This window comes from Rhinoraja longicauda, chromosome 1 (genome assembly GCF_053455715.1).
Source record: "Rhinoraja longicauda isolate Sanriku21f chromosome 1, sRhiLon1.1, whole genome shotgun sequence".
Classification (NCBI taxonomy): domain Eukaryota; kingdom Metazoa; phylum Chordata; class Chondrichthyes; order Rajiformes; family Arhynchobatidae; genus Rhinoraja; species Rhinoraja longicauda.
This window is the reverse complement of record NC_135953.1, coordinates 91808557-91833722: the sequence shown is the minus strand read 5'-3', so window position 1 is coordinate 91833722 and position 25166 is coordinate 91808557. Positions and strand designations below refer to the sequence as shown.

The window sequence follows — 25166 nt, the reverse complement described above, 5'->3', positions numbered from 1 at the left end:
TGTACAACACTCCCCTGAGCCCTACGGTTCACTGTGTAAGTCCTGCCCATGTTAGTGCTCCCAGAATGCAATACTTCACATTTCTCTCTGTTAAATTCCATCAACCATTCCTCAGCCCACCTGCCCAGCTGATCAAGAACCTGCTGCAATTGTTTGACAACAATTGTACATACAACCACTATGTACAACAATACCACCTACTATTGTGTCATCCGCAGACTTGACTTGGGACCTTTAAATCGGTTGCACCTCCACTGGAGAACGTTGTGTTAAAATATGCACAGAACAACTTTTATGTTTGATTTTAATGTGTTGCCAACTAAGATTTCCAAGTTGGAAAATGGTGCATCGATTGCAATAACAAGGAAATCAAATTAAACCTAACTTGATGGGTGTATGGAGTTCAATACTGGGTACCGTGCTTCTAACTTGATGGGTGTATGGAGTTCAATACTGGATACCATGCTTCTAACTTGATGGGTGTATGGGGTTCAATACTGGGTGCTGTGCTTCTGGGAAAATGTCAAGGAGACAGAGAGGACATATTCCAAAGTGATGCCAGGGGTGAGCAATATTAGTTATGTGGATTGATTGAATTGGTCTCTGCAAGGAGTCATCAGATAGATCAAGTAAAGACAGCAATTTTCCCTGGCATACTGCTCATTAACCAGAAGTCAAAGGTATAAATTAATTGCCAAAATTAATCGAGGGAAAATAGATAGAAAATTAACAGATCTCTGCCCTTTTGTTGTGCAATATTCCTTTTCTTCAACCAAAAGAATACACTTACAGAGGTCTGCAACTTGGTGAAAGTGGGGAGGCATTGAACATTACAAGAATATGCAGAAGGCAATTGGAAAGTACTTGAACAGGGCTATGAAAAGACTCCTACAGCTTCTGAGGGTATGGAAGTTTCAATAGTTCCACATGAAACCTTTAAAATGAAATTAAATGTTTCTCCCTCCACATCTCATTTGAATCAAATAAAGAAAATAAACTGAAACTGAAATACAAGATGAAATCTGGGCATAGAGATATTGGATTGCAAGGTTTTGATATGCATCATCATGCTTACCAGGAACAAGGGTTAGTCATGGGTGGAATCGGAGTACAGATTCACTGTCTCATTCCTGACATTGCTTGGCTCGTTGCCAGATTGATTGGGGCCTTCAGTTCGTAGCTGAAGCTTTTGCCAAAAAAACAAAGCAGACCGAGCTTAAAGAGGCTCTGTGTCTTGCTCATAAAACACTGGCTGCAGGAGTTTTAGAACTATTTTTGGAAGAGACTGAAATATCTGACATTCTCCGTGTCACCACATAATCAACATCACTGTTGCTCGTCTCTTTGCCGTCTTGCTTTTCCTTGCCCCTTGCATCTCACTCATAATCAGAAAATGCAACATCAGAGCTGGTAGATCATACCAGTTCCTTGCACGCTCCCATCTTAACTTTGTTGTGTTACCTCTATGAGTCCAAATGAATAGACAGCACGCTATGAACACCAGAGCTCATTGAAAGTAATCAGTCTCCAAGCAGCTCAATCCTATTGACACTGACCAATAGGTCAAGTATAATCCACTATTAAAGGACACTCTTGGCAGAAACATTTGATTTATTCCTCTCAGATAAAAAAAAAGGGAGAGCTGGCAATATTTAAAGTAGTACTCATTAAAAATAAAACAAATACTTGTAACTGACCTATAGGTCAAGTATTCATTGGGAAAATTGCTGCTGTCTTTAAAGTAATGTCTGTAAGGTCAAGGATTTTGGTCTGGGTCAGAAATAGTGAAAGAAAGCAATAAATCAATAAGATTCCATTAATGTGGACAATGAAAACATTGAGTACTTGGAAATAGAGCAAAAAGCAATCAAACTCAGACTACATGTGGTCAGGAAACTTTTCCTTAGACTATATTATGCTAACTTATTTTAACTCAATGCATCAGAACAAGATGCTGCAGCTTTCTAATCAATGTTGGATATTTCTAATGTGGCAAGGAGACTCGCAATAATGCTATTACTTTAACAATCAATTCTGTGGAGCTGATGGGTTTTATCCTAACAATAAGTCACTGTGTTTGCACAATTACGAGCATCACTACTCAAGCGTCAGGCAAATGGCACAAATTAACTAGTCATTTTTACCAACAGCATTTACAAAGGCACCGTTTCTACTCTTTGGACTCGATTTTGCCAAAACTAACCTGCACTTCCTATCCATCAGCGCCTCCTCTGCCCCCCCCCCCCCCCCCCCCCCCATTCACCACAAACCCTGTGACCAAACTAACCTTCTGCAGCCCCTTCTGTCCAATGGAGCCAAAGGCCTTCTCTATGGCCAATTGACAAAAGCTATGGTCCAATAATAATAGCAATACCACTCTTAACTAGCATATCAGGCACATTGCTTTTTATCTGCTTTGAGAATTGAAACTATAGCAGACCACTTTCACTCCTCTCAGAAAATACTACAATTATGTATCAGCAATTCCATAAACTTTTTAATGAGTTCATGCATCTCAAAAAGCAGACATTTCCCCCCCACCTCTTCAAGACTGGTTGATATCTGTCTAAAATATGGGGAAAAAACACTGTGGAAGGAATTAATTCCTTTACAGGTGCTATTTATATATTGTTGCTGTGGAGACATTCCACTCAGGTCACTATTTCTGGGAACTCATAACAGGGACAGCTCTGCACTAATCTTTGTCTCACAGTTCCTTTTGTCAGTTTATCCAGTAACACATTTGCACACACGTGCAATCCAAAGCAATCAGAAAAAAAACGATGAAGAAAAATGATGAATGAAAAGTATTTTGTGAGTGTGGAAAGCTCCATGAAGTGTTATTTGGGAATAAATGTAAGAGTGTAGAGTGAAAACATTTCAAGACTTTGCACACTCCCAAATTTTACGTGGAGACATCAACAAATTCTTCATTTATCATTTTTATTTCAATATACATTCCATACAGTTTGATGCCATGACACGAGAGAAAATATAAGAATCAAGGTTATTCAGAGTGCAGTATTTTTCAAAGTCACTTTGGAAGGGTAATCTTTGGGTCAACTTTAAAGCTGACATTTCCAAACCAAAATTAATAATGTCAGATGAAACATCGAGGAAGAAAAATGCCACCGTTGACGCGATTTGCTGGCTTCAATATAAATGCCCTTGTGTTTTACACCCAAAATCCCCTGAGACACTACTCCCTCTACAACTTGTTCCTTCAGCAATTTTCTCCTTGTTCATTTACTAATTAGAAATAGAATTTAGCTGCACCCTCTAAAGGAGAGGCACGTTGCTGCAGCAGCCAGCACTGGGGAGCGATCCAAATTGGGTGTTCAGTTGCACTCCAGCAAAGGAGAGAATGGTTCTGTGGTTTCCTGGTGCAGCCTGGGCATAGGAGTTTGAAAGATGTCCCGTTTCTGCAGAAGCCACAATGCTCTCGGCAAAGGCAGCAAAAAGAGACAGTGTTGTGGTCTGCACAGTGCTCAAGTCTTAGAGACTGGGATGCAGTGCTGCCGTAAGTTAAATGACCTCATGCAGGTCCTCGAAGTTTGCAAATGTGTCCTCTCCTGCCTGTGATTGCTCAGTGTACATCTGAAGGCAGTGGCTGAACCCTCAAATTGGGACGATTGTACAATACACATCGGATTGTAATGTATATTTTGAGAGCGTTTCAGAGATACAGCAGGGAAACAAGCCCTTCGGCCCTCATGGTCTTCATCGACCAACAGCACCACTCGTTCTATATTAACCCACTTTCGAATCTCACACATTAGAAGCAATTTGCAGAATCCAATTAACCTACAAACCTGCACATCTTTGGGATGTGGGAGGAAACTGGAGCACCCACAGAAAACCTACCCGGTCAGAGGGAGAACGTACAAACTTCACACAGAGAGCACCCGAGGTCAGGATTGAACCCGGATCTCTGGTGCTGTGAAGCAGCAGGCCTACCACAACACCACACCTGCTTGAGTTTACTTCAAAAGTCCTGCACTCCTTCAGTTTCCATCAGCCCTCCTTATGGAATCATTGTTTCAGAGTTCTGCTTAAATACATTTTAGGTCGGTGAGTGACTTTGACCATGACTGTATGATTTAATAGCCATGGCATATTCAGATAACCCTCATGCACTAAATGGCTGATCTATGGTTTTCCATGGAGAGTTAAGTTAGGTTAGTAAATAAACTGGACCCTTTGCCCACCAAGTTAGACAATAGACAATAGGTGCAGGAGTAGGCCATTCGGCGCTTCGAGCCAGCACCACCATTCAATGTGATCATGGCTGATCATTCCCAACCAGTACCCCATTCCTGCTTTCTCCCCATACCCCCCAACTCCGCTATCCTTAAGAGCTCTGTCTAGCTCCCTCTTGAAAGCATTCAGAGAATTGACCTCCACCACCCTACGAGGCAGAGAATTCCACAGATTCACAACTCTCTGCCTACCCCTTATTCTTAAACTGTGGCCCCTGGTTCTGGACTTACTCAACATTGGGAACATGTTTCCTGCCTCTAACGTGTCCAACCCCTTAATAATCTTATACGTTTCGATAAGATCCCCTTTCATCCTTCTAAATTCCAGTATATACCAGCCTAGTCGCTCCAGTCTTTTAACATATGACAGTCCCGCCATTCCAGGAATTAACCTAGTAAACCTACGCTGCACGCCCTCAATAGCAAGAATATCCTTCCTCAAATTTGGAGACCAAAACTACACACAGTACTCCAGGTGCGGTCTCACTAGGGCCCTGTACAACTGCAGAAGGACCTCTTTGCTCCTATACTCAACTCCTCTTGTTATGAAGGCCAACATTCCATTGGCTTTCTTCACTGCCTGCTGTACCTGCATGCTTCCTTTCAGTGACAGATGCACCAGGACACCCAGATTTCGTTGTACGTCCCTTTTCCTAACTTGACACCATTCAGATAATAATCTGCTTTCCTATTCTTACTACCAAAGTGGATAACCTCACACTTATCCATATAAAAAACTGCATCTGCCATGCATCCTGACTCGGAACAATCCTGTTACTGCTATCCAAATGCTCTGCAATTGTCTTTTATAATTGACTCCAGCATCTTTCCCACTACCGATGTCAGACTAACTGGTCTATAATTTCCTGTTTTCTCTCTCCCTCCTTTCTTAAAAAGTGGAATAACATCAGCTACCTTCGTACCTCATCTTTTCTCCCCATATTGCCTTTTTAGTTTTCTTCTGTTGCTCTTTAAAAGAGTCCCAATCCTCTGGCTTCCTGCTCTTCTTTGCTATGTTATACATCTCTTTTATTTTTATGCTGTCCTTGACTTCCCTTGTCAGCCATGGGTGCCTCTTACTCCCCTTAGAATCTTTCCTCCTCTTTGGGATGAATTGATCCTGCAACTTCTGCATTATTCCCAGGAATACCTGCCATTGCTGTTCCACCTTCTTCCCTGCTAGGGCTTCCTTCCAGTCAATTCTGGCCAGCTCCTGCCTCATGCCTCTGTAATCCCCTTTGCTATACTGTAATACTGACACTTCCGATTTTCCCTTCTCCCTCTCAATTTGTAGATTAAAACATCATATTATGATCACTGTCTGCTAATGGCTCTTTTACCTTGAGTTCCCTTATCAAATCAGGTTCATTACACAACACTAAATCCAGAATTGCCTTCTCCCTGGTAGACTCCAGTCCAAGCTGTTCTAAGAATCCTGTTCTAAGAGTTTACATTGACCATCGATCACCCATTCACACTAGGTCCATGTTATCCCACTTTTGCATCCATTCCCTAGACCCCAGGGGCAACTTTACAGAGGCTGATTAACCTACAAACACACACATCTTTGGGATAGGGAAGGAAACTAGAGCACCTTGAGGTATCTCATGTTGTCACAGGAAGAATGTGCAAACTCCACACAGACAGCATCCAAGCTCAAGATCGAACCTGGGATTCTGGCTCTGTGAGGCAGCAGCTCTACGAGCTGCACCATTGTGCCAAGGGATACTTAATAATAATACTCTGCAAGGTTATCAAACAGTTGGATATTAAGAATATAATAAATTCTATTTCTGGTACATTCTAGTTGACGTGTAATGGCCACAACGAAATGTGCCTGTAGTCAATGCCGCCCTGCATCACGAAGGCACCGATCATTGTCATGAACCAACTACCCTTCTCCAAACCCGAAATGTCATCCATCCTTTTTCTCCAGAGAGGCTGCCTGACCCGCTGAGTTACTCCAACACTTTGTGTCTATGTTCAGTACAAACTAGCACCTGCAATTCTTAGTTTCTAACCTTTTCACCATCCTCCCCATGGCCTCTGGTCACTCTCCCAATCCTGCTGCATTGTAAGAGAAATACCTCTGGTGCTCCATGTCTAGGAGTGACTGGTATGTGCAGAAGCTGCGAGGTCAAGACAAAGTCCTTTGCTCCCTGTCCCACCACTCCCTGCTTGAGCAACATGTGTTCAGTTGTGTGCTGAGCTTCCATTGGGGACCAGCAGCTGAAGCTTGAACTTCCTATGAGCAGTGCAGAGGTTACATCAGTTATTTGTGTTACCCTTTGTTTGACTTCAATGGAAATGAATTTCAGAAACAGAGCTCAATGTGCATGCATTAAATGTTTCAGCATGTACAACTGAAGACAGATGTCTATGCCACAACATTCTCTTTTTACCCAAAAGGGTCTTCATGTTGCCGAGAGCCATTAGAGATTCTTGTGTACCGGCTTTCTTTAAAACCTACAAGCTTTTATCTGTACAACTGAACTTAATCTAAAGTCATTAAATAACTGACCAATAATGAAGTAGAATTGAATAAACTCTCTTATCTGAGAGACCGGAATAAACATCCAACCCAACATATGGAAGATGTAAGGGTTGGGCTTGAAATCTCATTTATTGCATATTAATTGGAAGGATAGCCATCAAACCAAAACAAAACAAATCTTGTTTGTTTGCCATTATCCTCACATCTATTCTTCCATACAATTCTCTCCAAAATCACAACGGATGAAAGATAAATCATTGGTTGCTTTCGAATTCAAGTTATAGACTTTACTTTAGACTTGAGATACTGCGTGGAAACAGGCCCTTCAGTCCACCGAGTCCATGCCAACCAGAGATCACCCCTATACACTAGCACAACCCTACACACTAGGAACAATTTACAATTTACGGAAGCCAATTAAACGTACTATTTTGGAGAGGAAATTGGAGCAGCCGGAAAAACCCCACATGGTCACAAGGAGAATGTCCAAACTCTGTACAGCCAGCACCCACAGACAGGATCAAACTAGAGTCTCTGGTGCTCCAAGGCACCAACTCTACCACTTTGCCACTGTGAAGCCAGGCATATATATTTCCTTCTAAATAGACAGCAGTGCCTAATATTTCACACTGAATAAAAATCCAGTAAACAAAAATATAATTGGCAACATTTTATTGTTTCATTTGAAATGATCTCCGGAGAGACTTCCTACGGTCTATATTTTTATTAGTATATCAGTTATAGAGCTGGAAAAAGCTCCTTCAGTCCAACTCGTCCACGCCACCGAGATGCCCCATCAAAACCTGTTCCACTTCCCATGTTTGGCCCATATCCCTCTAAATCTTTCCTATCCATGTGACCTGTCGAAATGTCTTATAAATGTTGTCATTGTACCTACCTCAACCACTTCCTCTGGCAGCTCATTACATATATCCATCGCCCTCTGTATGAAAAGGTTGTCCCTCAGATTCCTCCCCCACCCTAAACTTGTGTCTTCTAGTTTTCGATTCCTCTACCCTAAGTAAAAGATTCCATTCACCCAATCTATTCCTTTCATGGTTTGGTACACCTCTATATGATCACTGCTCACCTCCTGAAATCTAATGAATAAAGTCCTTAATCTCATACCTGTTTCTTCAGCTTCTTTCCCAGTATGTCCTTCTCTTTCCTTTCTTTTACGAAGTCTTCTTCATAAGTTTTAAGCTGCATGAAAAATAAGCAACGATTCCCTTGGTGAACGGCTGGTCACATGATCAAACAAATAATGTGCAAGTGAAACAAGAAGCAGCTTTTAATATCAGATATTTTAAATATTTGAGTAGCTGAAGGAAATTAAACAAACTAAATGGAAAGTAGTGATTATTATAACGTTACCCGTGTGTTCAGTGAGGTGAGTTTTGATTGTAGCTGCTCAATTTTTTTCTTCAGTTCCTCTTTTTCTTCATTCATTCTTTCCCTGTCACACCTTTCTCTCTGGAAGTCTTCTTCAAATATCTGCACCTTTACAGAACCCCAAATATTTTAAAAACTTGTGACAATAAAGATATATTGTATTGTATATTGTATTGTATTGTATTGTATTAGCATGAACCTCAATCGAGTCAATATTTTTAATATTGCAAAGTTCCTGCAGTTACACACATCACTTTTCTGAGGTGGTTTAAGATGGAAATCAATTGCAAACAGCAAATACGGAAATCACAATTTGACATTAGGAGATGAAAGTCATGAAATTGATGAGTTCTGGCTGGTAAATGGAATGCAATAATTTTAACAGATAGTCAAATATTGATGAGCATCCCAAAAGCATTTAAAAATGAAGATGAGCCTTTGTATTTCAGAGCTCTCATTACTGCTTAAAGATTAAAATCACTGCCCACCTACAGAGGAAAATAAACTAGCCATTTTTCCTGCTGCAATATATAAACTGCAGTGATATAACAGTTTTAAAGAAGTAAAATATCCTAAACATGAGAAATAAAAAGGTCTGAACACAAAGTGAAAACTTCAAATAAATACTTGAAAATAAGTGAAATAATCTAAAGGGGTGGGGTCATAAAATGTAAATTTACAAACATCTTTACATTATTTTGTTATTTGTAACCTGATTTGCAATGGAGTATTACCTGTTGTTTCAGGACCTCAATTTGTGTTGTCAGTTCTTCAGGACGAGATTTTCCCATCATGTCTGTTTTATCAAAACTGCGTGGCACGCGAAAAACATTCTGCTCTCTTAAAGCGTCGGACAAAGCCTGCAATAAAAATAATTTAAGACTTACAATCTGTCTCCGCTGAGTTCACAAAAGCTTACTCGAAGCTTTATTTTTTACGCAAAACGCACACGAACAAAGATGAGTCTGCACCTACATTCTGTTGGTTTGTGTGGTGCAGCAGGGTGGAATTATTTCAAGTTGTCCAAGTTATAGTGCCCCCCCCCCCCCCGGAGTCTTTAACTGGAGCTCTGAATTCTGCTTAGCTAAACTTTTGTGAGGCACAACTTTATGGTATTGTTCAGAAAAATATATACATGCTCACCAGTAACATTGCCTGCCAAATAATAATCATGCTATCAGCAAACCTGGGATAAAACTGCCAAGGAGAGACATTTTTAAAACAGAGTAACATTCACCAAAGGAAAAACAAAACGGAAAATGTTGACAATGTTAAGCAGCTGTGCCAGCCATTGAAGCATAACACATGGCTTCTGAATAAGAAGGAAAAAAAAGTGAAAGCACATTAGTATTTTGGGGGTATATCCTTCATCGGTGGTAGCGGAGTGCTAATGAGGAGTGTAACTCTGAATACTAGCTCAACCTTTCACTGCCGAAACTGGCAGAGCTCGTCTATTTACAGAATTAATTTTGTTATTTCATCGTATTTTCATTTTTCAAGCCATTTTAAGTCTCTTGAAGCATTACATCTTGGCAATGGCAACAAGGCCCGTGACCCTGATTGTTGTTATGTTCGTCATTTTCAATTAATATATAAATGCGCAATAATTCTTCAGAAAAATAAAGCTTCCATCCTGCTCCTTTCTGAAATCATCACAGAAGATCTTTCATCTGGAATCGCAGGAAAACAATTCTCACTGCGATACTTAGGGAGTCAAAGAGTTGCACCTAAATATGTTCCATATATTCAGAACTTCAATCATAAATCTTCAGAACTCTACTTAAGCTCTCCTCTGTGGATTTCTATGTTGTGTGAAACAGCAGGAGAACGATATTTCAATGTACACTGATGGACATAATCCAGTAATATAGAGCACATCTGTTTCCATGTTTTAGAATTATTGTATCGAGTCAGTTATCAAACTTCTTGTTTCACTTTTTCCGTATGTTTTTTTATTGTTAAAAATGCTCTCACCATGATTTTGGAATTTAAATCTTTTTGCTTAGTGCGATAGTATTTTTTTCCCTTCCTACCCAGTATTTATTTTGCCCGTTTCAAAGGTCTCCCTTGATGCCCATTATTCCTCAAATCAATACTGCACTGTCTCCCCGAGGTAAATGTTTATGGATTTCCTTTACACCCTTTCTCCCATTTAAGGAAGAATGCCTCCATTTGGACTTTCCCTTAAAGAGTGAAGAGGAGATCGGGAACTCAATTTGGCACAGCCATGGTGTGAAAGAAAATACATTACACACAGCCTCCTTATTCATAACCCAATACCAGTCCATCCACCCACGACTGGACTGTGCCATCAGACTGACCACAGAGAAGGGCATCTGGACAAGAAATCAAATCACAAAGGCATGGTATTATATGGACCAAGTGCTGGTAAATGGGATTAATCTCGATAGGTGTATAATGAATTTACTGAATTCATAAATTAATTATATTTATTATTTTACTGAACAATTATTATAAATTAATTCATTGATTTATGTATTAATTAATTGACTTTTATGTAGTGTATATTATCTATATATATTGTGTTACATGCCTGTTAAGCTGCTGTAAGTAACAATGTTGATACATTTGACAATTAAACACTCTTAACTTGACTCATGATGGTCAGTTTAAACATGGTGAGCTAAAAGAGCCGTTTCTGCACTGTATTCTCTCCATAACTGTAGAACATGATCACCACAGACTGGATTCAGCTTTATGTGAATACCTAAGACTCTCATATATCACGTACCACATGAAAGTATGGAGTGGAATATTTGACAGCAGTTAACCAGATGTTTTGTGTTGCCAGAAGCCCACCATATATTTTACCTTTTCAAAGTTTAACATTTGGCAAATTAAAATATAAAACTATATAATTTTGAAAATCATTAGAGAGGCTGCCAGAATGTTGCCATGCAGAACATGACAAACAAAAAGTATCCAATTAAGATTTACTAGCATGGAGTACAAAGCTAGTGCCCACATGCTTTAGCACCTTACTAGTTGAGGAGCAGAGATGTATATTTTTTAAATTAGCAGATGATTTTATCATTGCAGAAATGGGAACCAGATTTACTGGTGAGAGGCATACTTGTTTGTGTGTTACTGCCGTTTTACAGATGAACATGCAGATAAAAACAAAATGCTCCAATGTCATCTATAAATTAATTGACACCATTGTTGATGGCCAAACAATCGGTGGTATGAGTCAGCATGCAAGAGATGGAACACCCAGTGGAGTGGTGCCACAACAATAACCTCTTGCTCATTGTCACCAAAACCAAAGAAATGGTATCATGAACCAGTTTTCACTGGTGGATTGGCAGTGGAGAGAGTTACCAGCTTCAAATTCCTGGACATTAACATCTCAGATGACCTGTCCTGTGCCTAACACACACAAGTAAACACAAAGGTGTGCTAGCACCTCCACTTTCTCAGAAGATGAAATAGATTTGGCATGTCACCGAATAGTATTCACATTTCTGCAGATGCATTATATAAAGTATCGTGACCAGTTGCATCATGGCCTGGTATTGCAATTCCAATGCACAAGATTGCAAGTCCTTCAGTGGTGGACTCAGCCCAGGACATCACAGGTATAGACCTCCCTTCTGTCAAAAGCATCTACATGAGACGCTGCTTCCAGAAAGCTGCATCTATCATTAAGGATCCCCAAAATGTGGCTGCTACCATCAGGCAGGAGATTAAGAAGCCTTTCGTCCCACGTCAGCAGGTTCAAAAATAACTTGTTTCCTATAACTATCAAGTTCTTGAACTGACCTGCACAAACCTGATCCTACCTCAACAATGGAATGCTGCAGACCACCCATTGCACTACCATGGAATTGGTTTTAAATTGTTTATTTTGCACTAAATTCTGTTTCTTTTTCTGTGTCTTGTAGAATTTGTATGTATTTTACGCATAATTTATTATTTTGTTGGTCTTGCCCAAATCTATGCGATGCAAGCCAGATTTTTACCATATCTGTACTTCACAGAACTTGCAAATGTGATAATAAACTCAACTTGAACTCACAACTTTACAAACCTTATTCAAACGAGCAATTTCATGCTCATAATATTCTTTATGTTTAGTTGCCGAAGAGTGGCGTTCTTTCAAATGCTGGTTTTGTTCTTCAGCTTCAAGCAATTTTGCATTTAGTGTCTGCTTTTCTTCCTTAAAAACAGGAAGACAAAAGTAATATAAAACATCAGACTTGAGGTGAATTATTTAAACCAATAATAGATTCTACAGCCTTTGAATCAAATTAAGTTACAGCCTATTAGAAGAGGTTGTTCATTTAAAAATCAAATATAAATTGTTGTCTACCCATCAGTAGCAATAACCTACTTCTGCTGTTTCAAGTTTAGCTTTAGCCAACAGCAGCTTCTTATCAAAATCCCTCTGCTTCCAGTCCAATTCTTTCTCCATGGAACTCAGGGACTGCTGATATTTGGTGAACTTTTCCTTCAGCTGCAGAATACAAGAGACAATGGAAGATCCATTATAAGTTAGGATGTTATGGAAGACTTATTGAGTGACAGAATTAAGGCATGTGTGGTTTAACTTGGATGAATATCAAGGCTTACTATAAATAACAAAACAAGTATTAATCTTGGCAAAAAAAGGTTAATTGATCCAAATAGCATGCAGACGTACTGTTCTGACAGAAGGATTTTGTTAAGTTTATTTATCTTTCCCCTGCCTTTCTACATATTCAACACCAAACAATATCACTAACCATGGTAGTATACACCAATAGCTTGAGATCAAGAAAGTACAGATGCAATTTTCTAATACTTCACTGGGGGGGGGGGGGGGGGGGGGGGGGGGGGGGGTGAGAGAAAAGTCTAGCATTGAATTAAGACAATTAATCAAAGGCATAATAAGAAATGCTAAATAAAAAGGAAAAAGCAGTTGATTTAATATAATCTAATGATGTATCATGTTTAAAGCTTTTTTTGCATTATACATTAAAGCTGGAAAGGGTGCAGAGAAGATTTACGAGGATGTTGCCAGGACGAGAGTGTCAGAGCGATAGAGAAAAGTTGAGTAGGCTGGGACTCTATTCCCTGCAGCATAGGAGGATGAGGGATGATCTCATAGAGGAGTATAAAATCATGAGAAGAATAGGTTGGGTAGGTGCACAAAGTCCCTTGCCCAGAGTAGGTGAATCAAGGACCAGAGGACATATGTTTATGATGAAGGGGAAAAGATTTAATAAGAATCTGAGGGATAACTTTTTCACACAAAGGGTGGTGAGTGTTAGAACAAGCTGCCAGAGGAGGTAGTTGAGGCAGGACTATCCTAACATTTAAGAAACAGTTAGACAGGTACATGGAGAGGACAGGTTTGGAGGGATATAGACAAAACGCAGGCAGGTGGGACGAGTATAGCTGGAACAATGTTGCCGGTGTGGACAGGTTGGGCCGAAGGGCCTGTTTCAACACTGTATCACTCTATGACTCCATATATTTATCAGCAGATGCTTGTGGTTAGCAGAACAGTTGACAAGTGGGAGAGTTGGTAAGAATTTGGGGCCAACGTATTCCAGTAAAGGGAGAAAAGAAAAAATGACAAGATGACAAAGGAGGTTGATCAGCACAAAAACTAAACGTAAAGCAGGTACTTGAACATTTATGAAATAAGTTAGAAGGGCAAATGAGGCCATGAAATAGCCTTGACAAGTAAAATCAAGGAGAATTCTAAGGCATTCTCTTGCATATCAGGAGAAAGAGAAAGAGAGCAGCCAGGGAAAGAATGTGTTCCCTTTAGGACCAAAAGGGTAATCTATGTGCAGAGCCAGGCAATGTGGGCGAGGTCCTAATTGACCTTTCATCTGCATTCACCAAGGAGAAGCACATGGAAGATAGCATGTCCAGCATGGCGTATGTGGATATTCTGGAGCAAGTTAGTATTAAGAAGAGGTGGGGTTAGATGAATAGTCTTCAACTTGAATCATTAACAGTTTCTCTTTTCACAGAGGTGGGCTGATATGCTGAATATTTCCACCATTTTTTGATCTTATATTAAGAAGGAGATGGTTTTAGATGTCATGGGATGTGTAAGGGTCGATAAACTCCCATGGCCAGGTGAGAACTATCCCTAAGTTGATATGGGAAGGAAGGGAAGCGATGAAGATTTTTACATCTCCATCAGCTAGAACATTGGAAGGCAGCTCTAAAGTTATTCCTTTAAGTTTAAAAAGGGCTGCTGGGACAAGCCAGGTAACAACAGGCCACTGAGCCTTACATGAGTGGTAGGGAAATTATTGGAGAAAATCCAAAGGAATAAGATTTATCTCTATTTGAAATGTCATGAGGAAGCTTTCCTAATTTAATGTATGTGACCAGTGGTGTACAGTAGGGATCAGTGCAGGGACGCCTGCTGTTTGTGATATAGATTAATGACTTGGATGTGAATGTAGATGGTATGGTTAGTGATTTAAGTTTGGGGGGGGGGGGTAGATATTGAAGAGGGTTGTTGAAGGCTACAGCGAAATATAGATCCATTGAAAATTTGGGAAGAGTGTAAACAAATGGGATTTAATCAAAACAAATATCCAACTCCATCAAAAGAGAGGTTGGATATACACAGTAGGAATAGAGGGATGTTAGGATTCGGTTACATAGTTCCCTGAAAATTGCATCACAGTAGATAGGGTGATGAAGATGACTTATGGGAGGCTTGCCATCGTAAGTCAGGCAAAGGATATAAAAGTTGGGACAGTATATCGCAACTTTATAAAATACTGGTTAGACCTCACTTCAAGTATTGTTTGCTGTTCTGTTTGCCACACGATAGGAAGGAATTAGTTGTGCTGGAGAGAGCAGAGGAGATTCACCAGGATGTTGCCTGGATTGGAGAACTTTAATTAGGGTGAGATATTGGATAGGCTTGTTTGTTTTCCCTGAGCAAAGGAGGGTGAGGGGATAACCCGACAAAGTTTATAAAATTATAAGAGGATAGATTGGGCAAATAATCAGAATCTTTTCCCAAAGTGGGAGTACCAAAAATAAGGGGCCATAGATTTAAGGTGCAAGGAAGGGGGATTTAAAGGAGATTTGAGGGAAAGGTTATTTACACAGAGTGATTAATATCTGCAGCTCACTGCTGGAGCAAGTAGTGAGGTCAGGTACAATCACTACATTTAAGAATCATTTAGGCAAGGCATACAAGGCTACAGACCTAATGCGAGCAAATTAGATTAGTGCAGATGGGCAAAATGATCATTATGGCAGTGCAGGCCGAAGGGCTCAATTCTGTGCTATACAACTCTTTATGACTTAGTTTGGAAGATTTATTTTAAGTGTACATCATCATCACATGATAATTCAACACCCTCTCACCCCTCAAATACAAACTGGAACTAAAAGAGAATGCCACGCTTTACCTTCTGCTCATAGAGTGCCTTCATATTCCTGAACTCATGGTCCCACTGCTTGTTTATCTCCAGAAGCTGTCGCAAGAATAAATTCAGAATCAAAATTAAGAATGCTTCACTCAATACACAGACTAACAGTTAGGTTTTTGATCTACAATGTAATAATTTGGAAAACACCATTCTGAAAATGTAGAAAAAGTTTTTTTAAAAAGGAGAGAACAATCACTGAATTTCAGGAACTTGGAAGAATTAATTTCTGGTGCAGGGCACACAAGCACCAAAATATCCCATCTCTTCCTCCCCTTTGAACATTTGGAAAGGATTCCCATCACACTGTTCACACCTTTGTCACCCCCAGTCCAAACACCCAAACAGGTTTTGAAACATAGCCACAAGCTCGCAGACTGCCACCAGGGCGTGCAGCGTAGGTTCACTAGGTTAATTCCCGGAATGGCGGGACTGTCGTATGTTGAAAGGCTGGAGCGATTGGGCTTGTATACACTGGAATTTAGAAGGATGAGGGGGGATCTTATTGAAACATATAAGATAATTAGGGGATTGGACACATTAGAGGCAGATAACATGTTCCCAATGTTGGGGGAGTCCAGAACAAGGGGCCACAGTTTAAGAATAAGGGGTAGGCCATTTAGAACGGAGATGAGGAAGAACTTTTTCAGTCAGAGGGTGGTGAAGTTGTGGAATTCTCTGCCTCAGAAGGCAGTGGAGGCCAGTTCGTTGGATGCTTTCAAGAGAGAGCTGGATAGAGCTCTTAAGGATAGCGGAGTGAGGGGATATGGGGAGAAGGCAGGAACGGGGTACTGATTGAGAGTGATTAGCCATGATCGCATTGAATGGCGGTGCTGGCTCGAAGGGCTGAATGGCCTACTCCTGCACCTATTGTCTATTGTCTATTGTCTATTGTCACTTTAATTCTCCACCAACACCCAGACTGCTCTTTTTAGTTTCCATAATGAAACTCAGTGGAAGTTTCAATCAATTCTTCTATCTTTTTTTAAAAATTGGGCACCAGGTTTAATGGCTTTGATATTATCTACATCCATCATCATTTATCTTACTTGTCCCTTCATTAATCCATTTCATGGTCCGTCCCTTTTGTTCTTTACTCTCCGTCATCTTTTTACCTGTTTCTGCATTCGTTCAAGGCTCCTTATAATTCTGACATTTTCCTATTCTGATGAAAGGTGTTTCACCCGAAACCAGAGGTCTCTTTCACTCTCCACAGACTGTCCCACTTGTTGAGTACTTTCAGCATTTTTGATGTTACATTTGTGGCACATCACACCAAAATCAACATTTGTTTGACTTAATTCCAACCAGAAGGATGCCATGTCCATTATTTCATAAGATTGAACAAGCATTGAACAAGCAAAACAACACGGAGAAATTAGTTATTCTTTAGATTTAACGTCTAGGCAAACCCTTAACCATTCCATCCATATAAACGCTCCGTGTCTGAAGAAGGGTCTCGACCCAAAACGTCATCCATTCCTTCTCTCCAGAGATGCTGCCTGTCCCATTGAGTTACTCCAGCATTTTGTGTCTATCTTCCATATAAACGCTCCTACCAATATTTACAACCGTCTGCTCAACCTAGTGACTTCCCAGTCCATATTAAAACGAAATATGACCATACTTCAATCTCACCCTGAATGAAGTCCCTCCCTATCCAGCACCCTATCCCCCTTTCAGTTCACTCTTAAAATCCATTATTCAACACAAAGATGACCCTTGGACCATCTATGATTGGACTTTACTGGCTTTACATTGCACTAAACATTATTCCCTTATCATGTATCTATCCACTGTAAATGGGTCGATTGTAATTATGTATTGTCTTTCCATCGACTGGTTAGCCCGCAACAAAGGCTTTTCACTGTGACTCGGTCGGTACACATGATAATAAACTAAACTAAACTTTTGATCAGCCCTACTAGGATCACTAGCTTTGATTTAGCAGTGCAAGATACTTTGAGGTGGCTTCCTATGTGAATTCACCCATGTAATTGTAACTAAAAGAGGTCACACAGAGAACAAACATAATTACAATGGCAGTTTCAAACTTGAAATACCTCCTTTCTCTGATTTTCCAGAGTCTTAATCTGTCTTTCGAACACTTCTTTTTCATCTGTGGAAGGTTTTCCCTGGTTTTCGGCTTCCATTCCAGTTACATTCTACAAAGGAAAAATATATATTTTTATTTTTTTCTCCTGTTTCCCATTGATGCCTTTAGCTTCTCTCATGCCAAATCCACTTGCAATTTATGGCAAATACTTTTAACCAACACAATCCAAACTGAGTTTACCTGTCGATAAATCTGAATTAAAAAATTAAATGTACTGAATAATTGAGCTTGGTTTCCATACACTTGATTTTCCAGTTCATTCATTCAATATTTTGTTCAGATGCTTCCATCAGGGGAGACAACTTGAAGCATTTACTATGCCTGTGAATGTTATTAGAATATCTATGGATGCTTATTTAGAGTCATGGATACAGTGTGGAAAAAGACCCTTCAGCCCAACTTGCCCACACCGGCCAACAATGTCCCAGCTACACTAGTCCCACTTGCCTGTGCTTGGTCCATATCCCTCCAAACTTGTACTATCCATGTACCTGTCTCTGAAACGATGGGATAGTCCCAGACCTCCTTTGGCAGCTTGTTCCATACACCACCACCCTTTGTGTGAAAAGGTTACCTCTCGGATTCCTATTCAATCTTTTCCCCTTCACCTTGAACCTATGTCCTCTGGTCTTCGATTCCCCTACTCTGGGCAAGAGACTCTGTGCCTCTACCCGATCTACCTCTCTCATAATTTTGTACACCTCTTGAAGATCCTCCGGCGTTCCTGCGTTCCTCCTGCGTTCCATGGAATAGAGACCCAGCCTACTCAACCTCTCCCTATAGCTCACACCTTCTAGTTCTGGCAACATCCTCGTAAATCTTTTCTGAACCCTTTCAGGCTTGACAATATCTTTCCTATCACATGGTGCCCAGAACTGAACATAATATTCTAAACGCAGTCTCACCAATTTCTTATACAACTTATGTTTCCACTAACAAACTCTTTAGTTCATAAAGCACATTTCCCTAAAAAGTATATAAGCAATCTCACTGTTCCATGATATAATTATGCTGTCCAAAAAATCTCAGTTAACACTTTTCCCCGGTGTGGGAACGAATAAAGGAATATATTATTATTATTATTATTTCTTCACAAAAATCTCACTATTGCATTTGTCATTCCCTCCACTCATGTCCATGGCTCATTCAAAACCTTCTCATTTCCAGCCTTATTGTTCCACAATGCCATGCTTGACCCCCATTAGGTGGACCTGACTGCCAGCTCATTCACACCCTGCAGCTGGCATACCGTCTCGGTGGCATTACCACACCGACCCCCGCACTGGGCCAATTCTATCAGAACATGCACATCACTGCATCACTGATACAGTGATCAAGTAACACAGCTTCACCACCTCTTCTCATCCAAAGTTTGCAGTCTTCACCAGGTTTACTGGTCTCTCGATTCTTCCCATCTACGTATTTCCCCTGAGCCCCCTTGTTTCATCACATACAGTAACCATGTTTCACATTGCTGACAAAACACTCACCACTGGACATTGCTCACTAAATTGTTCCAGCTCTCAACCACCTCTCCTTTCCATATCACTGTGAAAAACCAAGGTGCTTAGGCGAATTAAAGTTTCTGTTGCTAATCAAATACTTTCTCCCATTCTCCTTAGAAGAAATTAACCACTACAAAGCAGGAGCAGTGACGAACAAACTCCAGGAGATTTACAATTTCTCAACCGGCTTTATTTTGATGATACAGTTCTCTGTACATTACATACAGATCTGTCAGACCAGGTGTACAAACAACAGCAGATAAAAAGACCGTGCAAAGTTAAATCACTCTACCTGTTGAAAATGAACTCTCATTCTGCTTTCTTCATCCGGAGTTCTTTGCTTATTTACCATAACGCGTTGGTCTTTTCAAAATCAAAGATGAAAGCGGTGTTATTTCTAGTTCCAATTGATCAATATAGTCCTCTGATTCTAATCTGTCTTCGCTCCCTAGCTTTTAAACTATCCCAGTTCTTTCTTTTAAATCATATTTAGAACCACACCAAATTACACAAAGGGACGTTTCAACATTTTTTGTCGATGACAGCTAACGTGAAAGAGGACTGGGCTTCCCATTATGTTGCAAACCTGTTATGTCTCCCTCCAATGACTAAGCTATTAAAAAGAAACAACCAACACCTGGAAACGGTAGGGCCGGCGGATCTCGCCAGCGGCAGAGAAGCGACAGGCAAACAGTGTCACTGCACAACACAGCAACCACTAAACACCAGTTCATGAAAACAATCAAGACCGCTTAGTCTGTTACACAACGCAACCCGCCCTGTTCCTAATCCACCCTCCTTGTGTACGTGCGGGAGAAGGGTTTGCCCTATTGCCCAGTCCCTTTCAGTAGAACATAACTGGTCCTACTTTTAAGAGACCAAGAGATCGTGTTCAACGCCATATGTCGTCAACAGCGACTAGGAACCGATAATATCACTAACCATCATTTCAGCACCTTAGAATATAACGAGGGAGTGGGATGCCCCGGGCGCTCGTGTTACAGTGGCCAGCGGGAGAGGACTGCCGCACACGTCAGCTTGACTGCTTAATCATGAAATGTATGTCCCCGTCATTAAAACCCTTGACCTCTGGATGCTAAAATCCGACGTGCAGAGCGCAGTTTCTAAAACATTGCAACGCAGATTGGATTTAAAGCACACGAGCGTCTTGCGCAATGCAGAATGACACATGAGTTCGCCACTTGTGGAGTAATCTGGAAATTCCAGTTTCACGCCACTTGTGCTCGCTCTTCTTGTACGGATTATTATCTCAGCAACGCTTGAGTGTTGGTTTGCACAACAGTCTTGACATTCCCCACGTCGCCGTCTTTTGTCTCTTAACTGGGGGGGAGGGGACAACGCCCTTAGTTATATAATCAACCGCGGTTTATTAATATTTTAAATATCTTGAATGATGGCAAACACTTTGCAGACGACTGCTGCGCGTCAAAGGGGAAGGGAGCTGGAATAGTTCGTATTATCACAGAGCGGAAAGGATATTCCACATGGTGGCACCCTGGTATTCCAAGGTTAAATCCTCGGTTCCCGTGAATGTAGTGAAGGCATGAGACAATTCGAGAGAAAAAGGAGCGAAAATTTGACAGGGAAAGGAGCGAGCAAAATGCAGACAGACGTACGAAGTGTGTCGGGCGTTTGAACCTTGCGCGATGGGTGCACTGAGTAAATTGGTATTGGTATTATTTATAAATCTCCCTGCCCTAACAAGGCGAACTGTTCATGCAACTAGAGAAACAGATCTCCCTTCCCATATCGAATTTTCTGTCCTGGGCCTCATCCATTGCCAGAATGAGTCTACATGCAAACTAGAGGAACAACACCTCATATTCTGCATGGATAGTTCACGCCCCAACTGTATGAACAGTTCGCCTTGTAGGGGATCGTATGAATATTGACATCTCCTATTTCATGTAACCCCCACATTACCCCCTCTTCCCTCTGCCCCAATCTCGGTGCGCACCCATTTCCCCCACTATCTCATCCTCCCAGTCACTTTGCTCTTTTCCCGTCTTTCGGACACAACTCCAATCCCCTCGTTTCTTTTTTATTCCCCCTCCTCTTTCTTCTGCTTATATCCGTCTCTCTGGCTTTACGTATCACTCCTTTTCTTTCCTTATCCCTTTATCGCCTTTCTCCACTAGCCTTTGTCACTTACTCCGCCCACCCATCCACCAATGAACCACCTCAACCTCCCCACTGTATCTACCTATCACTTGCCAAGCGTCGAACCGCCCCACCTCTTTTCCAGCTTTCTCTCCTTACTGCTATTTGTCTGGAGGGTCCTGACCCGAAACATTGTCTATCCATTTCCTCCACAGATGTTCTCTGTCTGACCCGCTGAGTTAGTTCAGTACTTTGTGTTTAACAGAATGCTCCGAAGTTTCAAACCCTATTTTCTGCATTTTGCACTACCTTTCTTGTTTTATTTCCATTTCGATTCGAATTTACGTTTTGCTTTGAGATATATATCTCAAAGCAAAATGTAAATTCAGAAGCTTTAGTTTACAGAAGCTGCAAATCTGAAATAAAAGCAGCAAAATGCAGATCAGGCAGCATCTGGGAAACAGTTAAAGTTTAATCTGAGTTTTTCTCTGAAACATAGAAAATAGGTGCCTTTGAGCCACCACCGACATTCAATATGATCATGGCTGATCATCCAAAATCAGTACCCCGTTCCTGCTTCCCCCCCCCCCCCCCCCATATCCCTTGATTCTGTTAGCCCCAAGAGCTAAATCTACGTCTTGAAAACATCCCGTGAATTGGCCTCCACTGCCTTCTGCGGAGAATTCCACGGATTTATAACTCTCAGTCCTAAGTGGCAAACCCCTTATTCTCAAACTGGTCCTGGAACTAGAAACGTCAGAATTATATCAAACTTCGATATTTAACAAATCTTTCACAACTCCAATAATCGCCAGATTTGCAAGAAAAAAGTCTGATGTTATAAAACGGTGTTCACTCCTGAAAGCATAACCTACATCAGAAGCCAACACTCAGATTTTCTGAAGAGCGCTCCATGCTTTCCCCATTTAGATTCCTGCATCGGCAGACACGGAGGCCCCTGCACTGGTGTCAAGATCAGTTCTGTAAGATCCCACCCCTTGCACCGCCTTCTCCATTTGTTTCCCCTTGTAAAGCTGGCGACAGGCCAGGTGACCTTCCCACCGCGACACCCTGTGCTCTAGATCACTCCAGGAGCCTTCAACAGGCTGCTGAAACACAAACCGAAACCGAAAGGGAAAGCCCGCTTGCCGCTCCAGCGTCCTGCTCTCCCGCCTGTAAACACACAGTGCTGCCAGTTACTGCATCCTCGTCTCACTGAGAGAGGTCTACACAATACCTACTGACCCCGAGCTCTCCTCCCACACGATCCCCCCAAATGGGAAGCTGTTTGCCAGGGCAGCATCGGCGTTGCCGGCCTCGGCCACCCAGAGCTCTCCCCGCACACTCGTGTACAAAACAGTCTGCCCTTGGTTTTAAACTAGTAACTGCAGTCTCGCACACTGAACCCCTCCACCTGCAAACTGCCCATAAACCGAACCCGGACGCAACTTACATCAATTGTTTCCTTACAAAAAATAGAACAGGTGCTGCATGCACTAACACGACAATTTAATTCTCACCGACACTGGATTTCAGTGGAAGATGCAACAATATATCCCTGCCTTTATTGTTGTTCGCTGTGAAAGCATCAATGTAAACAGCGGCCAGGCACCGCCGTGTGGACTGCACACACATATATCCGGCCCGACATCTGCTCACAGGCTCAAGCAGATGAAATAACAGGTACGAGAGTTTTGATGCGCCCTCTAATGGAGCTCGACTCCTGGACTCGGCTACAGCTGGTGCTCTGGTGTTGAAGGCAAAGCTCGCTGCAATCTGAAAGGAGCCACCCGCCTGCTCAATCAGTGCGAGGTCACCCAGTTACGAGGTTCGTGGTTCACAAGTCCACAAGTGAAAGAAGTAGAATTAGGCCATTCGGCCTATCGAGTCTACTCCGCCATTCAATCATATGTGGTTGAATGAAACCCATTCCTTCTCTCCCGAGATGCTGCCTGACCTGCTGAGTTACTCCAGCATTTTGTGAATAAGTACCGCCATTCAATCATGGCTGATCTCTGCCACCTAACCCCATTTTCCTACCTTGTCCCCGTAACCATTGATACCAGTTCTAATCAAGAACTTGTCTATCTCTGCCATTAAAAAAATCCACTGGCAGCCTCCACAGTCCTCTGTGGCAATGAGTTCCACAGATTAACTACCCTCTGACTAAAGAAGTTACCTCTCACCTTTTTAAAAGAATGCCCTTTAATTCTGAGGCTATGATCTCTGATCCCAGACTCTCCCACCAGTGGAAACGTCCTTTCCACTCTATCCCTTTCATTATTCTGTAAGTTTCAATGAGGTCCACCCTCAACCTTCCAAACTCCAGCGAGTAGAGGCCCAGTGCTGTCAAACGCTCATCATATGCTAACCCGCTCATTCCTGGAATCATTCTTGTAAACCTTCTCTGGCCCCTCTCCAGAGCCAGCATATCCTTCTTCAGATATTGGGCCCAAATGTGCTCACAGTACTCCAAATACGGCCTGACCAGCACCTTATAGAGCCTCAGCATTACATCTCTAATGTTGGTGGCTGAGTGTGAACAGATGAGAGCAGAGTAACAAAGGAGAGGTGTGTGGGATTGGGTTGAGTGAGAAGGGATGAGCAAACCAAGGAGTTGCAGAGAGTGATCTCTACCAAAAGAGGTGGAGATGAGAAGATGTGACTAGTGGTGGGATCAGGTTGAAGTTGGAGGAAATATCAAACAATGATGTGTTGGGTGAGGCGCTGGTGGGGTGAAAGCTGAGGACCAGGGGAACTATCATTTATTTGTTCTGACTGAGGGGAGGGGGTCGAGAACAGAATTGCAAGATGCAGAGGAGAAAGGCTCCATCGACAGCAGCAGGGAGGAAACCACGTTTCCTATAGAAGGAGGACATCCCCATGTTTCCATATTGACACAGAAGGAGCAATTCTGACCCATCAACTCCTTACCACCTCACAGAGTTATCTCATTCCCTGCCGAGAACCTATTCTCCCCATGTTCTCAATAACTAAACCCTCCGGCCCCAGATTCTGCCACTTACCTGAAGTGGCCAATTAACCTATCAGGCCGCTGAAGCCGGAGCGCCCAGAGAAAAACACTTACAGTGATAAGGAGGGTGTACTAACTCTCCGCAGACTTTACCCAAGGTCAGGACTGAGCCCTGGTCGCTGGAGCTATTAGGCAGCAGTTCTACTAGATCTGCCACAGTGTCAATGAAGAGTTGCTTCCCTTCTTTCGGGATATAGTTTATCCAAAATCTGAGCTAAAAAAAAGATGTGGTTTCACTTTCCTTACAACAAAGGGAAACAAATTATTAACCAGCTACCCCACCAAATTATGTGATATCGCAGTGAGATAGTAACCGTGTGTTTTTTTATATAACAAAAGCTCTCAAAATATTGCTACAAATAATTAGAAGGCCGAATCTCTGCAATTCAAGAGCAGTGGTCCACCAGGGAAATTCCTACTGTGAGGAAAGGTTTGCGGCAGATGTTGTAATGGTAACATTTCAGATTGATTTAAAGTTCAAAGCGGTTGTGCTATTGTGGCACGCTGAAAACATAGATCCAGCGAAATAAAACTATGATAAAGTTTCCCAGCCTTATCAGGGAGATTAGATTTTTAAAGGCTAGGGAAGATTTTATGGTATTAGGAGTGCCAGAGTAAATACACTCGTCTGTACTTTACTACTGGGACATAGTTTATTTGGCGCAACCCATATGTGGGAGCTATTGCACCAAATGAGGATGTAAAGTACAGAGGGTGGAACCGACCCTTTGCCCTCATGTGCTCATGGCTGGTATTAGGTCATGCCACGTTTTAGTGAGCAAGCGGGTGCCACACGACTGTAGACAGGCACATTCTGACCAAAAGCGGGC

General features: G+C 41.7%; 1 protein-coding gene across 7 annotated transcripts in view; it reads right to left on the bottom strand.

The window, feature by feature from the left end:
- LOC144595164 (uncharacterized) overlaps positions 1 to 25166 on the bottom strand; it is a 116966-nt gene that overhangs the window by 13462 nt on the left and 78338 nt on the right. For 2 of the 7 annotated variants that reach the window (XM_078402333.1, XM_078402316.1), the window contains exons 4-10: positions 17624 to 17725; positions 15543 to 15608; positions 12500 to 12622; positions 12197 to 12325; positions 8880 to 9005; positions 8128 to 8253; positions 7882 to 7956 (exon numbers count right to left, since the gene is read on the bottom strand). In XM_078402333.1, coding sequence (XP_078258459.1) covers positions 7882 to 7956; positions 8128 to 8253; positions 8880 to 9005; positions 12197 to 12325; positions 12500 to 12622; positions 15543 to 15608; positions 17624 to 17725 — 747 coding nt within the window. Of the gene's footprint in view, positions 1 to 7881; positions 7957 to 8127; positions 8254 to 8879; positions 9006 to 12196; positions 12326 to 12499; positions 12623 to 15542; positions 15609 to 17623; positions 17726 to 19473; positions 19545 to 20123; positions 20348 to 22822; positions 23021 to 25166 lie in introns of those variants that run through there. The other 5 variants (XM_078402325.1, XM_078402342.1, XM_078402348.1 and 2 more) reach the window with 5 other exon arrangements.